At 35.5% G+C, this 16,291-nt stretch overlaps 1 protein-coding gene across 4 annotated transcripts in view; it reads right to left on the bottom strand.

Annotated features, from left to right (window-relative positions):
• The window catches only part of COL11A1 (collagen type XI alpha 1 chain), a 223,231-nt gene that overhangs the window by 120,451 nt on the left and 86,489 nt on the right, over nucleotides 1-16,291 (bottom strand). For all 4 annotated transcript variants that reach the window (XM_040232197.1, XM_040232199.1, XM_040232200.1 and 1 more), the window contains 10 exons: nucleotides 13,773-13,826; nucleotides 10,819-10,872; nucleotides 10,647-10,700; nucleotides 10,414-10,467; nucleotides 9,059-9,112; nucleotides 8,897-8,941; nucleotides 2,029-2,082; nucleotides 1,567-1,611; nucleotides 1,261-1,314; nucleotides 770-814 (listed from right to left, as the gene is read on the bottom strand). In XM_040232197.1, coding sequence (XP_040088131.1) covers nucleotides 770-814; nucleotides 1,261-1,314; nucleotides 1,567-1,611; nucleotides 2,029-2,082; nucleotides 8,897-8,941; nucleotides 9,059-9,112; nucleotides 10,414-10,467; nucleotides 10,647-10,700; nucleotides 10,819-10,872; nucleotides 13,773-13,826 — 513 coding nt within the window. The remainder of the gene's footprint in view (nucleotides 1-769; nucleotides 815-1,260; nucleotides 1,315-1,566; nucleotides 1,612-2,028; nucleotides 2,083-8,896; nucleotides 8,942-9,058; nucleotides 9,113-10,413; nucleotides 10,468-10,646; nucleotides 10,701-10,818; nucleotides 10,873-13,772; nucleotides 13,827-16,291) is intronic.

Genomic DNA, 16,291 nt, shown 5'->3' with positions numbered 1-16,291 from the left:
CAGGAGTAGAAATTGATGCAAGCTTTCTTTCTGGGCTGGTATAAATATTTTAAAAATGTCATTGTGGCAAAGTTCTATAAATTTCCTAAAAATGATTGACTGATAGGCTTAAAGAGAGTAAATTTTATGGTATGAAATTAACCCCAATAAAGTTGGTAATTTAAAAAATCACATATTTATAGAAATCAGCAAAAATAAGAAAAAAAATTATATAAGAACAGGTAACACTGTGCTGTAACTATAGGGAATAGAAAATACTAAAAGAAATTGACAGGGGAGACAGGGGAAAAAAGACATCTCTTTAATTAAAGACTTATTCTTGCTTTGATCTAGACTGAGTTTTAACAAGAACATCATTGCCATTTTTCCATGAAAAATGGTGGCAATGATAACATCACAATTTTCCCTTAATTAGATCTTGTTAAAAGCCCTTTGTCACAAGCAAACCTAATCACATGTTTTAAATAATGAGAAATGAAAGAAGAACCAAAATAAAGAGAAAGCACTCACTCATATCAGTACATTAATGAAATTAATATAGCTGAGAATGTCATATTAGGAAGCTATCCAAATGGAAACTCTGTGAAATGTTATCATTTACAATTCAGAGACAAATGAATGGCTTCTGCTCACCCGTATGCTCATGATTTAAATCCAGATTAATTCCTTATATGCTGAGCCATTTAAATATCAAAAGCAGAAGGCAGGCCTTAAGATTGACAACACAAGCTCATTTACCAGACATTACTAGGACAACAGATGAACTTACTTTTTCACCGGGAGGACCAATTGGACCTTGTGGACCAGGAAGACCCTATTTTAAAAGAATTTATTTCATAAGTCAAGTATCACATTATAAGAACACACTTTTACGATTAGCCCTCTATATTACATGCAATGACCTATGAGTATCTATATATATCATCCACATTCTCCAGAAGATTTTACAACACTGTGTAGTTTTATACAAGCTACTCTTTTGGCAATGGAACTGTAATGTGATCCTATTCAGAACCCTCCTGCAGGTAGGTATCCTGGCATTCCACAAACACTGAATGACTCATTTTACTCTTGGAAGAAAGAAAAGCCACTGCAAATTTGCTCAAAAATTTTTTAAAAGGAATAAAATAGAATGAGCTTTGAACATTGATACATAAACTCTCAGCCCTACATAGAAAATTTTGAGGCTGTCAATTTTCTTGTATAAAGGTACCATCTTTCCCCATTACCTTAATAAAAGCTGTGATGGCTTAGACTTACTTGAGGTCCTGGGTTTCCCTGCTGACCAGGAGGACCCGGCTCCCCTTGAGGACCCTGACATAGGAAAATGGAAAAGAGTCTTTAACAGAACTATTTCACATGATAGGTTTTGTCTTTTGGATTGAAAAATAGTCCCCATATCATGTTTCCCTTTAGAGAATCTGGAAAATCTTGCAAAATATTAATGCTAGCAAAAGAATTTGGCAAAACATTGTAAGAAACCTTAATTTTAGATTTAGCAACAAAAATGGTTTGCTAGTATTTAGATTACAGAAATGAGTTACTTTATGGATATCTTGTACATACCATGTTCCCTTTTGGTCCTGGGGGGCCATCCACACCTGCTATACCCTTCAATGAAGAAAAAATATACATGAGTGTATACAAGTTCAGATGCTACAATAGAAAATATAAAAAACTAACCTAATAGCATGATACCCAGTAACCTAGGGTAACTAAAAGTCATTTTAGAACTCAATGGAAATGAGAGAAAAAGCAAGGTCTATACTCTCCTCTCCATGTCCATGGAGACATCCTGGCAGTATTTTCTACTGTGTATTGGGAAAAACAATAAAATACATAAACTAAAAGGAAGAGAAAAGAAAGAAGCAGGTGGAGTGAGTACACTCAGTTAAATTAATAGGCAGCATCACTATGTCTTAGATTATAATAGTGAAACTTTGGCTGTCTACTGAAAGCTTTAACAGCTTTAAGACTCTGTCAATAAGCTTTCCCTAGAACATTTTGAATGTTTTTAACAATACATACAGGCTGTCCAATAGGTCCTGGAGTTCCTCTTGGTCCTAGCAAACCTCGTGGACCCTAGGATTAAAAAAGAAACAGATTATAAAAAAAAAATGCCTTCAAAACATGCCATGTCTTTTAGATAAATACATTTTAATGTAATGTTTTGATTAAAATATTTATTCATCCTCTTTTAACACACCAAAAAGGGCATTTAAAATAGCATTTTGTGTGACACAATTACCTAGTGTTTATATTGAGCCAAAAGCCAAAATGGATGAGTGAGTCTTTAATATAGAAACTCTATCTTTGAGTCTCTGGAATTACATATGAATCACTTATGAAACTTTCAATATAGGAAATATTTTAAAGCTTTAAGTAACTTTTGTGCCATTTTCCAATTTGAATAGCAACACTGAATCTTTTTAAATCTTATAATTCAAACAGACTACACAAAGAGTCTTGATTCTCAGTTTTTTTTACATTTAGGTAAATTCCATCTTGAGAGAATATTCTACTGAGAAAAAGAAACAGCTGGACGACTATATTAGGAAGGTTATAGAAACCACTTTCATGACTTTTAAAATTATTATGATTTAAGCAATCATTTTCTTCTCTTCTTCCCCTTCTCCATTTTTCCCTCCTTCAAAAAAGTCAACAGTATGGTTTACTGTTATATTTACTTGAGCGACTGAGGAGCCTGGTGGGCTATAGTCCAAGGAGTTGCAAAGAGTTGGACACAACTGAGCAACTAACACATACAAACACACTGTGCCTTTGAATTGACAGGTCCTTGGAAAAACAGTTATGACCAACCTAGATAGTATATTCAAAAGCAGAGACATTACTTTGCTGACTAAGGTCTGCCTAGTCAAGGCTATGGTTTTTCCAGTGGTCATGTATGGATGTGAAAGTTGGATGATGAAGAAAGCTGAGCACCGAAGAATTGATGCGTTTGAACTGTGGTGTTGGAGAAGACTCTTGAGAGTCCCTTGGACTGCAAGGAGATCCAACAAGTCCATTCTGAAGGAGATCAACCCTGGGATTTGTTTGGAAGGAATGATGCTAAAGCTGAAGCTCCAGTACTTTGGCCACCTCATGAGAAGAGTTGACTCATTGGAAAAGACTCTGATGCTGGGAGGGATTGGGGCAGGAGGAGAAGGGGATGACTGAGGATGAGATGGCTGGATGGCATCATGGACTCGATGGACGTGAGTCTGAGTGAACTCCGGGAGATGGTGATGGACAGGGAGGCCTGGTGTGCTGCAATTCATGGGGTCGCAAAGAGTCGGACATGACTGAGTGACTGAACTGATAATGTGGCAAAATAGCAGTAAAACTAGGAGGTCTGCTTCTAGTGTAAATCTTTGATTGACTAGGTTTGAGTAAACCTTTCCAAATCATTTCTAAAATTCAATGGAAAAAAGCATATAATTTATAAATTTTATAGTTATATTTGATATATACTAAGCACCTCATTTTTTGTAGTAGGAGTAGCAAGCACCTCATTTTTCATAACCAGTAATACTAGTTTATCCTAAACAAATAAAAAGTTCTAGAGGTATTGAAATAAAAAAATGGGGAAAAAAATAAAAGGCAACAAAAACTAGATAAGGTTTTTTGGATGGCAAGTTGTTGTTTAGTCTCTCAGTTCAGTTCAGTTCAGTCGCTCAGTCGTGTCTGACTCTTTGTGACCCCATGAATTGCAGCATGCCAGGCCTCCCTGTCCATCACCAACTCCCGGAGTTCACTCAGACACATGTCCATCGAGTCAGTGATGCCATCCAGCCATCTCATCCTCTGTCGTTCCCTTCTCCTCCTGCCCACAATCACTCCCAGCATCAGAGTCTTTTCCAATGACCAAAGCACTGGAGTTTCAGCTTTGGCATCATTCCTTCCAAAGAAATCCCAGGGCTAATCTCCTTCAGAATGGACTGGTTGGATCTCCCTGCAGTCCAAGGGATTCTAAACAGTCTTCTCCAACACCACAGTTCAAAAGCATCAATTCTTTGAAGCTCAGCTTTCTTCATCATCCAACTTTCACATCCATACATGACCACTGGAAAAACCATAGCCTTGACTAGATGGACCTTTGTTGGCAAGGTAATGTCAAAATGCTTTTCAACAAGCTATCTAGGTTGGTCATAACTTTTCTTCCAAGGAGTAAGTGTCTTAATTTCATGGCTGCAGTCACAACCTGCAGTGATTTTGGAGCCCCAAAAATAAAATCTGACACTGTTTCCACTGTTTCCCCATCTATTTTGCATGAAGTGATAGGACCAGATGCCATGATCTTCGTTTTCTGAATGTTGAGCTTTAAGCCAACTTTTTCACTCTCCACTTTCACTTTCATCAAGAGGCTTTTTAGTTCCTCTTCACTTTCTGCCATATGGGTGGTGTCATCTGCATATCTGAGCTTACTGATATTTCTCCTGGCAATCTTGATACCAGATTATGCTTCTTCCAGCCCAGTGTTTCTCATGATGTACTCTGCATATAAGTTAAAGAAGCAGGGTGACAATATACAGCCTTGACGTATTCCTTTTCCTATTTAGAACCAGTCTGTTATTCCATGTCCAGTTCTAACTGTTGCTTCCTGACCTGCATACAGGTTTCTCAAGAGGCAGATCAGGTGGTCTGGTATTCCCATCTCTTTCTGAATTTTCCACAGTTTATTGTGATCCACACAGTCAAAGGCTTTGGCATAGTCAATAAAGCAGAAATAGATGTTTTTCTGGAACTCTCTTGCTTTTTCCATGACCCAGCAGATGTTGGCAAGTTGATCTCTGGTTCCTCTGCTTTTTCTAAAACCAGCTTGAACATCTGGAAGCTCATGGTTCACGTATTGCTGAAGCCTGGCTTGGAGAATTTTGAGCTTTACTTTACTAGCATGTGAGATGAGTGCAAATGTGCGGTAGTTTGAGCATTCTTTGGCATTGCCTTTCTTTGAGATTAGAATGAAAACGGACCTTTTCCAGTCCTGTGACCACTGCTGAGTTTTCCAAATTTGCTGGCCTATTGTGTGGAGCACTTTCACAGCATCATCTTTCAGGATTTGAAATAGCTCAACTGGAATTCCATCACCTCGACTAACTTTGTTCGTAGTGATGCTTTCTAAGGCCCACTTGACTTCACATTCCAGGATGTCTGGCTTTAGGTAAGTGATCACACCATTGTGATTATCTTGGTCGTGAAGATCTTTTTTGTACAGTTCTGTGTATTCTTGCCACCTCTTAATATCTTCTGCTTCTGTTAGGTCCATACCATTTCTGTTCTTTATCACGCCCATCTTTGCATGAAATGTTCCCTTGGTACCTCTAATTTTCTTGAAGAGATCTCTAGTCTTTCCCATTCTGTTCTTTTCCTGTATTTCTTTGCACTCATCACTGAGGAAGGCTTTCTTATCTCTTCTTGCTATTCTTTGGAACTCTGCATTCAGATGCCTATGTCTTTCCTTTTCTCCTTTGCTTTTCACTTCTCTTCTTTTCACAGCTATTTGTAAGGCCTCCCCAGATAGCCATTTTGGTTTTTTGCATTTCTTTTCTATGGGGATGGTCTTGATCCCTGTCTCCTTTACAATGTCACAAACCTTAGTCCATAGTTCATCAGGTACTCTATCTATCAGATCTAGTCCTTTAAATCTATTTCTCACTTCTACTGTATAATCATAAGGGATTTGATTTAGGTCATACCTGAATGGTCTAGTGGTTTTCCTTACTTTCTTCAATTTAAGTCTGAAGTTGGCAATAAGGAGGGCATCAGAGGGCAGAATTTTGCAAGAGGGCATCAGAGAGCAGACACACTGAAACCATAATCACAGAAAACTAGTCAATCTAATCACACTAGGACCATAGCCTTGTCTAACTCAATGAAACTAAGCCATGCTGTGTGGGGCCACCCAAGATGGGCGGGTCATGGTGGAGAGGTCTGACAGAATGAGGTCCACGGGAGAAGGGAATGGCAAACCACTTCAGTATTCTTGCCTTGAGAACCCCATGAACAGTATGAAAAGGCAAAATGATAGGATACTGAAAGAGGAATTCCCCAGGTCAGTAGATGCCCAAAATGCTACTGGAGATCAGTGGAGAAATAACTCCAGAAAGAATGAAGGGATGGAGCCAAAGCAAAAACAATATCCAGTTGTGGATGTGACTTGTGATAGAAGCAAGGTCTGATGTTGTAAAGAGCAATATTGCATAGGAACCTGGAATGTCAGGTCCATGAATCAAGGCAAATTGGAAGTGGTCAAACAAGAGATGGCAATAGTGAATGTCGACATTCTAGGAATCAGTGAGCTAAAAGGGACTGGAATGGGTGAATTTAACTCAGATGACCATTATATCTACTACTGTGGGCAGGAATCTCTTAGAAGAAATGGAGTAGCCATCATGGTCAACAAAAGAGTCCGAAATGCAGTACTTGGATGTAATCTCAAAACGACAGAATGATCTCTGTTCATTTCCAAGGCAAACCATTCAGTATCACAGTAATCCAAGTCTATGCCCCAACCAGTAACTCTGAAGATGCTGAAGTTGAACGGTTCTATGAAGACCTACAAGACCTTTTAGAACTAATGCCCAAAAAAAGATGTCCTTTTCATTATAGTGGGCTGAAATGCAAAAGTAGGAAGTCAAGAAACACCTGGAGTAACAGGCAAATTTGGCCTTGGAATATGGAATGAAGCAGGGCAAAGACTAATAGAGTTTTGCCAAGAAAATGCACTGGTCATAGCAAACACCCTCTTCCAACAACACAAGAGAAGACTCTACACATGGACATCACCAGATGGTCAACACCTAAATCAGATTGATTATATTCTTTGCAGCCTAAGATGGAGAAGCTCTATACAGTCAACAAAAACAAGACCAGGAGCTGACTGTGGCTCAGATCATGAACTCCTTTTTGCCGAATTCAGACTTAGTCGCTCAGTCATGTCCAATTCTTTGTGACTCCATGAACTGCAGCACACCAGACTTCCCTGTCCTTCACTATCTTCTGGAATTTGCTCATACGCAATGTCCATTGAGTAGGTGATGCCATCTATCCATCTCAAACTCTGTCTTCTCCTTCTCCTCTTGCCCCCAATCTTTCCAAGCATCAGGATTTTTTCCAATGTGTTGTCTCTTCAAATCAGGGGGCCAAAGTACTGGAGCTTCAGCATCTGTCCTACCACTTAATATTCAGGGTTGATTTCCTTTAGGATTGACTGATTTCATCTTGCTGTCCAAGGGACTCTCAAGAGTCTTCTCCAGTGCCACAGTTTAAAAACATCAATTCCTTGGTGTTCAGCCTTTTTTATGGTCCAAGTCTAAAATCAGTACATAATTGATACAAAAACCATAGGTTGACTATAGGGACTTTTGTTGGCAAAGTGATGTCTCTGCTTTTTAATATGCTGTCTAGTTTTCTCATAGCTTTACTTCCAAGAAGTAAAAGTCTTTTAATTTCATGGCTGCAGTCACTGTCCACAGTGATTTTGGAGCCCAAGAAAATAAAATCTGTCACTGTTTCCACTTTCCGTCCATTTACTTGCCATGAAGAGATGGGAATGGAAGCTATGATCTGAGATATTTGAATGTTGGACTTTTAGCCAGCTTTTTTCACTCTCCTCTTTTATCTTCATCAAGAGGCTCTTTAGTTCTTCTTCAATTTCTGCTATTAGAGTATTATCATCTGCATATCTGAGTTGTTGATATTTCCCCATGCAATCTTGTTTCCAGCTTGTGATTCATCCAGCCTGGCATTTTGCAAGATATACTCTGCATAGAAATTAAATAAAAGTGTGAAAGCATGAGCCTTGTTGTACTGCTTTCCCAATTTTGAACCGGTCTGTTGTTCCATGTCTGGTTTTAACTGTTGCTTTTTGACCTGCATACAGATTTCTCAGGAGACAGGTAAGATGATCTGGTATTCCCATCTCTAAAAATTTTCCAGTTTGTTGTGATCCACACATTCAAAGTATTTAGCGTAGTCAATGAAGCAGAAGTAGATTTTTTTTTTTTTTGAATTTTCTAGCTTTTGTATGATCCAACAAATGTTGGCTATTTGATCTCTGGTTCATCTGCCTTTTCTAAATCTAGCTTGTACATTTGAAAGTTCTGGGCTCATATACTATTGAAGCCTAGCTTGAAGGATTTTGGGCATCATCTTGCTAGCATGTGAAATGAGCACAATTGTATGGTAGTTTGAACATTTTTTGGCATTTGCCTTTCTTTAGTACTGAAATGAAACCTAACCTTTTCCAGTCCTGTGGCCACTGCTGAGTTTTCCAATTTTGCTGGCATATTGAGGGCAGCACTTTCACAGCATCATCTTTTAGGATTTGAAATAGCTCAGCTAGAATTCCATCACCACCACTAGCTTTGTTCTAAGTAATGTTTCTTAAGGCCCACTTGACTCCACATTCCAGAATATCTGGCCTTATATGAGTGATCATACCATCATGGTTATCTGCATAATTAATACCTTCTTTATGTAGTTCTTCTGTGTATTCGTGCCACCTTTTCTTAATCTCTTCTGTGTCTGTTACACCCTTGCCATTTCTGTCATTTATTGTGCCCATCTCTGCATGAAATGTTCCTTTAGTATCTCCAATTTTCTTGAAGAGATCTATAGTCTTTCCTGTTCTATTGTTTTCCTCTATTTATTTGCATTATTCACTTAAGAAGGCTTTCTTATCTCTCTTTGTAGTTATTATATCCCACATTTTTTTCTCTCAATTTTCTAAGATTTAATGAAAGAAGAGCTGTAAGTATCCTTTTAAAATGTTTTTTCACATACAAATTACCTGGTTAGGCTAAGTAAAATTGCAATTCATTATTGACTTTATATATGTAACACCAAGCACTATTCCTCCTAAATAGGGTATTATTAGAAAAAAAAAGTTGCTTACAGCTTCACCTGGAAGACCCCTTGGTCCTATTTCTCCATCTTCTCCCTGTCATAGACAAAATGAACAGAATAGTGATGTGATCAGACAATGCAACATTTCAGCATGGCTTTGTTTAATGTTTTAATTTTAAATATTTCTTAAAAGAAATGAACTTTCTTATACCCTCATTCCATCTTCACCAGGAGGACCAGGAGGACCTTGAGGACCTCGTTCACCCTATTAAAGAAATCCAAATACAATTAGAATTTGAAGTAAACCGTAATATTTATAACTCTATCCTACAGCTATCCTTGCAAAAGTAATGAAACATTTGGTAGAAAAACTTATGTTTTATTTTCTCTCCTGAAAACACTTCAGAGATAAGTCATAATTTTACATTAACTGGCATTACAATTTAGTATGCAAGAAAAACATTCCTTCAATTTTGAAAACAAAAAGATTTAAATAAAATATCCAAATAATTTTCAGACTTTTAATTATTACAACCTAACAAAATTATTTTGCTGAAGATTGTCTTCAGTCTTCATGGTGCATGGATGCACTTTGCTGATTTTTATTTAAATTTTTTCTGCTTCTTAAATAATTCTCATCAATTCAGCACAGTTCTGGAAGACTAACAAAGCTTCATTTAAAAAAAAATTATGTATTTCTCTCAACATGGCACACACTAGATATTTTGCTAAACTTTCATGGGACTCTCTTTTCTTTATCTTTCTTTTTTTTTCACATTTTCTAATTTTCCTAAAGATTGCCTCACCTTTATTTTTAACTTTTGAAGAAAAGTAATGTGAAGATCCAAAGTTGATCTTTTATGAGAGACCACATCCTGGCTTAATTTCCCACTAAAACTACTGACTGGATTGTTGTTCAACATTGTATATTGTTAATAAACCCTAGTAAATTATAAACTCCTGCATTGAACTATAAACTTATATTATCACAAAGAAGTAGTCTATGGTATCTCGATCTACCGAAACCATCTAACAAGTATAATAAAATACATTGCCCAGCATATTGTAATATTAACTACAGATTGCCTGCAGGTGTCTTTTGAATATATCCATAGACAAAACGTAAGAAAGAAATTGAGGTAATTATCAAAAAATTAGAGGCAAAATTAAATCTTTATACTTGTTCTGTAAATATATTTGCATATACATATACATCCTGGAGGAGGGTATGGCAACCCACTCCAGCATTCTTGTCAGGAAAATCATGGACAGAGGACCTGGCAGGCCACAGTCCAGAGGGTCACAAAGAGTCTAACAAGACTGAAGCGACTTAGCATGTACACATACATGTACATAAAGATTCTGCCTCAACTTATATTTTTGTAAAATGAGTATTTTAACATCTAAAAAATTAAAAAAGAATTTATTCATGTATCTTTTAGATGTACTAATTTACATGAGTTCACAAATACTTAATTTTCTTATTTCTTAGGGTAGCTATTTAAAATATTTCATAGTATTCTTATATTATCCCTGTATAAAAAGCAATAGAATAGTATATCTTACCCTGTGACCCTTGTCACCTGGTAGACCTGGAAGTCCATCAAATCCTCGATCCCCCTGTAAAAGCATCATCATCACCATCATCAACAACATCATATTCCGAACTTATTTCTGAACTGTAATTTGAATGTGAAACATTATTTCATATCAGGAAACTTTATTTTAAAATATAAAAATTTCAGGAGAAACTGAGATATGAGATCTGAATATACAAACATATGAGATGAGTTCCTGACCTTGGCCCCGGGTTCTCCTGGCATTCCTCTTCCTCCATCAGCACCCGGACGACCCTGATAGTACCAAGAACATGACTAAGCGAAAAGGATTCCAAATAGCACAGAGTAAAAGAAAATAAAATAACTGATGATTTCAGATGCCCTCAGTATGCTCAATGAAAGCAAATCATACCCTCTTGCCAGGTTTTCCTGTTGGACCAGGAGGACCTTGGACACCACGTGGGCCCTATATTAAAACATCATATTTAATTAATTTTATAGAATTCCTGATCAATAAACTCAATCACATAGAGAAATGGTTTTAGAATTTTATATCTTCTTAGTTTTACCTTAATCACTTTAACACACACACACACAAACTGTTTCTTGTATAAAAGTCCATAATAAAGCAAGAAGATAAGAGAATCAATTTTTCTACGTGGCTCCTTGCCAGAAAAAGTCATACTATTTTATTAATTTTATATAAACCTGTGATTACATATAAACAAAAGGAATGCAAAATGCTATTTTAAACTTAAAAAATTCTCAATTATTAAATTTATTCTCAAAACCTTGGGGTTTTACATTTCCCTTGACTGAAAGCACTTCATTTCATTCCTCTTCTCTTTCTAATCCCTTTGCTTTCAAATTTCCCTTCTTTTAAGGAGATCTTCTCTTAGATATTTATTCTTTTATTGGAAGTATCACATTCGATTGTAACTGTTTTTTGTTTTTGTTACCATAGTTGAGTCTCCCATTTAATTGTTAACCATTGCAACTTTGGACTAAATCTTTTTCTCCTTTATACTTCTACAGTTTAGCACAGTGCCTGGTACACATTTCTTTCACTCATCTACAAAATTCTCAAGGATGACTTGGCAAACTAGAATTCAATTACTGACTGGTGCCATGCCATCTCAGATTAAAGTTTTAAGATCCTCAGTATCTCTCTTGAGGTAGTACAGTACAATGTTATATCAACATACAATGTCTTATTTATGAATTAATATACATGTTTTAAGAATAAAATTACACAGCTTGTAATAAATAACATACAGATCCATTAGAAATATTACATAGGCCTTCAGTGGCACTAGTGGTAAAGAGCCTGCCTGCCAATGCCGAAGACTTTAGAGATGCAGGCTTGACTGCAATTTGGTTGGGGAGATCCCCTGGAAGAAAGCACAGCAAGCCACTTCCGTATTCTTGCCAGGAGGATGCCATGCACAGAGAAGCCTGGTGGGCCATAGCATCACAGAGTTGGACACGACTGAAATGACATAGCACAGCATCCCTTTTTTAAGTTTAAACAATATGAATATAATGAGTGTGGTAGAAAATGTAACACACATTTGAAATTACAAATAATTATTATGATAGCTTTGACACACTGATTATAGAAACATGAAATTAAAGTTGCCTAATAGAGATTAAAAGAATAGCTTACAAATACTGTAGAAAAAAATTCTATCCTATACCCCAACTGGAAGACAAGGAGCAATAATAACAGGACAAATTTTGTTAGTTTTTAATGAAAATGATCTTTCATTTGATACTGCATCTCACTGGAATTAAGAAGAACTACAAAGACCATGAAAACTGCTGCAGCATGTTTTCAAATTCACCCATTTTGTAAAGAGGTGAGTTGGATCCAGAAATTCATAAACTGTAAAAGGCTAAATTTCCTAACTTTTCAATATTTTTATTCAATCTTTTTATGTAATTCTCAGATAAGGTACAAATGCTTTCCATCCATTTATGATAATATTTAACAGTCATGGAAAAGAAAGCTCTCAAATTCTGTTTCACTCAAATATCTTTCTCAATTTAGGGGAATTTTTTTCTCATTTCAAAATAAACTGTGGTGCATCCAAACATGGGGATATTAACTCAGTAACAAAAACAAACTATGGATGTGCTCATCAACTGCAACAAATTATGCTGAGTGAAAGAAAACAGTTTCAAAAGATTACATAATGTATGGTTTCATTTATATGATATTCTTGGAAACATAAAGCTGTAATGATGAACAGATCAGCAGTCAGTCAGCTATTAGCAGTAGGAAGAAGATGTGACTGTAAAGTGGTATCAAGTAATTGTTTGGGGTTCTGTAACCGTTCAATATCCAAATGATTGTGGGGGTAGTTAGGGAAAATGCATATAGGTGTTCAAATTCACTTTTACACTACAGTATTGTTAAAGTAAAATCGATTTTTTTAAAAAAGGAAAAAATAGATGACCACTTGAAAGCTCCTGCAGCCAATCTGAATCTCTACATATTGAGTAAACCAGGAAGCATTCTCATTAAAAAAATGAATGAATTTTAAAAGTACATGATACTTTGTTTTCAGTTTTCTAGAATAAGTATATTCCATAATGTGTTTACAGTGTGTGTTTCTATCTATTTATCGTTCAAGGAAAAAGAATACTTTAAATTTGGCATCATATAAATATATTGTAGGGCTTCCCAGATGGCTCAGTGCAGGAGACTCAGGAAACGTGGGTTCTCTCCCTGGGTCGGGAAGATCCTCGGAAGTAGGAAACGGCAATCCACTCCAGTGTTCTTGCCTGGGTAATCTCATGGACAGAGGAGCCTGGCGGGCTACAGCTCATGGGGTCTCAACGAGCTGGACACGACTGAGAGACTGACAGGCATGTACATGCAAAAATATGTACGATCTTTTTAAGAATTTCAGCTTAGGTGTTCTCGATTTCTCTTAATTTCCTCAGCTCTACAAAGGACTTAAAGGAAGCTTCTTTTAGATATATTAAATATCCTTTCTGAGAGAATTTATTAGATTTGGTCTCCACAAAAAACATTTTAGGCTTGTGCCAGGGCAGCTATAGGTACAATCGTAATGGTTCTGCTTTGCTCTGTACAATTTTAAACCAGTTCAATATTCAGAAGACGTATTACTATCAAGACTTTACAATTCTAGCTTATTATCTTCTTCTAATATTGTTTAAATTAATCAAATTATCGGCAGTCAACTGACCATTAGAGAGTTTTCAATTAAAGAAGTTGATGTTAGCTGAAAGGCCATGTAAGTAATTTCTTTACTCCTAAAACAAATGGCAGACCCTTCAATTACCATAATAGATAAAATATATTTAAATATAAAATAAGTGAAATAGGTTAATTTTTACCTGAGGACCTGGATCACCCATCTCACCTTTGGCCCCAGAAGAACCAGGCCCACCCTGTAGAGAAAAAGTGAAGACATATTCATTTAATTTTGTAATTCTCTAATCAGTTATGTCCTACTATTTTCACTTGAAATAAACATTATGCAAAATACATTTCTTCAAATATGATTTTATTAGTTAATACAATAAAATTTTCAAGTCTTCTGAATGAAATACATCTCAGATTTTGACTGTATTCACATGTGAGAACTATATTTAAAAGCTTATATTTACTGATAATCACACAGAAGCCAATTTCATGAGATCACCCTGAGATATTCTTTAATGTGTATGCCATCAGAGCACTTACCACCATACTCAGGCATTACACTGTGGTGCAGTACTAGAGAAAATACATTTTTACAGACTTAGGTACACACTGAATCCATTTATACAACTTGGAAACATGTTAATGCTTTTATACTCAGAAATTTCTGAGACACTGAATTCTATAGCAATAAAACATCAAAAACAGATGCTACTGCTATCATTATAATGTCCTGAAATAATGTTAAAGCATTTTTCCCTAGATTGTTCTGTATTAAATTTCCCCACAAAAATAAATCCTATGACAAAGTCTCTTACAAATATTTACATAAGTCAAGAAGTACAACAAGAATCTGGCACATTAACTGGAAAAAATATAAAATCACTTTATAAAAGTGCTGTGAGTTTTAAAAAAATGAATACTAGGCCATTCATCCTCCTAAAGAGCTTTCAAACATTAAAATTGAATATAATGATAATAGTTACTTCATGCTGAAGTATACTTTGTGTGTTTAAAAAGTTTCTGATTTATTTATATCAATAGAGATTCTACTAAATACTGCATTGAATCAAAGTGCAAAAAAGCTAAAATTATGCAAAGCCTGAAAATACTAGGTGTTGAGAGCCTCCTGGTGGCTCCAAAGTAAAATAACTGTTAATATGACTGCCAAAATATATGGCAAGTCAAGTAATATGAATATTCCAGTCTTGAAGATCGTTCTTGTAATCTTGCAGTTAAATTTCTTCAAGAGAGAAACTGGAGTTCTACATTAAATGAGATTATTATTCAGACCTGAATGCAAAGAACAGTCCAATAATCTAATTAATTTATTACATTGTATATCTGTGTATAAGCACTCTCTACTTAACAGATTATAATTACTTTGCCCAAACACTTATTCTAAAAATCGTCATGCAATCACTGACAGTAACAGAATAAGGAAAAGAACATTTTCAAGATTTCCTGAATATTTTATAATATAGATCTCCTTTTATCTATAAAAGCAAATGGAAATAAATAATTGAATAAAGGAAGTGCTCATGGAGAGAATGAAAATATTTATGTCTTAAAATATTGCTTCTTTTTAAAATCTTAATATATAGAACATTTTTAGACTCTAAAATTAAGATTATTGACAGTCTGTAATAACTTTATGTTTTGGAGCAAAGAAAATAGAAGAGAAAATGGTGACAACAAACAAGGTGATTACTTTCTCTCAATATCTACCTTTAATATTTTAGGAAGCTAAAACATTCTATAACAAAGACTTAAGTAGTAAAATCAATTAATCTTGGATATTACATTAAGAATGGCAATGTAATAACATGGTTGTTAATGTTTTCCCTTTGCAAACATGCTGTGAATGTCTGGTCCTAAATGACTGGTGAAAACAGAACAGCTCAATGTAACAAGTTTTCATGGATTCTGTTCATCACTGCCCTTACCCTATATAGATCCACTAGATTTGTATTTGTCAGGATGATAAGTAGGAAAATTCCTTTAATTTTAGAGATACTAGACTGATATTTTAAAATTAAATAATAGGCAGTGTTTCCCAAGCATTCTGGCTAATGGTTTGTCAATTTTATTTATCCTTTCAAAGAACCAGCTTTTGGCTTTGTTGATTTTTGCTACAGTCTCTTTTGTTTCTTTTGCATTTATTTCTGCTTTAATTTTTAAGGTTTCTTTCCTTCTACTAACTCTGGGGTTCTCCATTTCTTCCTTTTCTAGTTGCTTTAGGTATAGAGTTAGGTTATTTATTTGAGTTTTTTCTTGTTTCTTGAGGTATGCCTGTATTGCTATGAACTCTCCTCTTAGCACTGCTTTTATAGTGTCTCACAGGTTTTGGGTTGTTGTATTTTCATTTTCATTCATTTCTATGCATATTTTGATTTCTTTTTTGATTTCTTCTGTGATGTGTTGGTTATTCAGAAGCGTGTTGTTCAGCCTCCATATGTTGGAATTTTTAGTAGTTTTTCTCCTGTAATTGAGATCTAATCTTAATGCATTATGGTCAGAAAAGATGCTTGGAATGATTTCGATTTTTTTGAATTTATCAAAGTTAGATTTATGGCCCAGGATGTGATCTATCCTGGAGAAGATTCCCTGAGCACTTGAGAAAAAGGTGAAATTCATTGTTTTGGGGTGAAATGTCCTACAGATATCAATTAGGTCTAACTGGTCTATTGTATCATTTAAAGTTTTCATTTCT

Source organism: Oryx dammah, unplaced genomic scaffold (genome assembly GCF_014754425.2).
Source record: "Oryx dammah isolate SB20612 unplaced genomic scaffold, SCBI_Odam_1.1 HiC_scaffold_28, whole genome shotgun sequence".
Lineage (NCBI taxonomy): Eukaryota > Metazoa > Chordata > Mammalia > Artiodactyla > Bovidae > Oryx > Oryx dammah.
The sequence above is the reverse complement of the archived record's forward strand: the minus strand, read 5'-3'. Positions and strand labels throughout refer to the sequence as shown.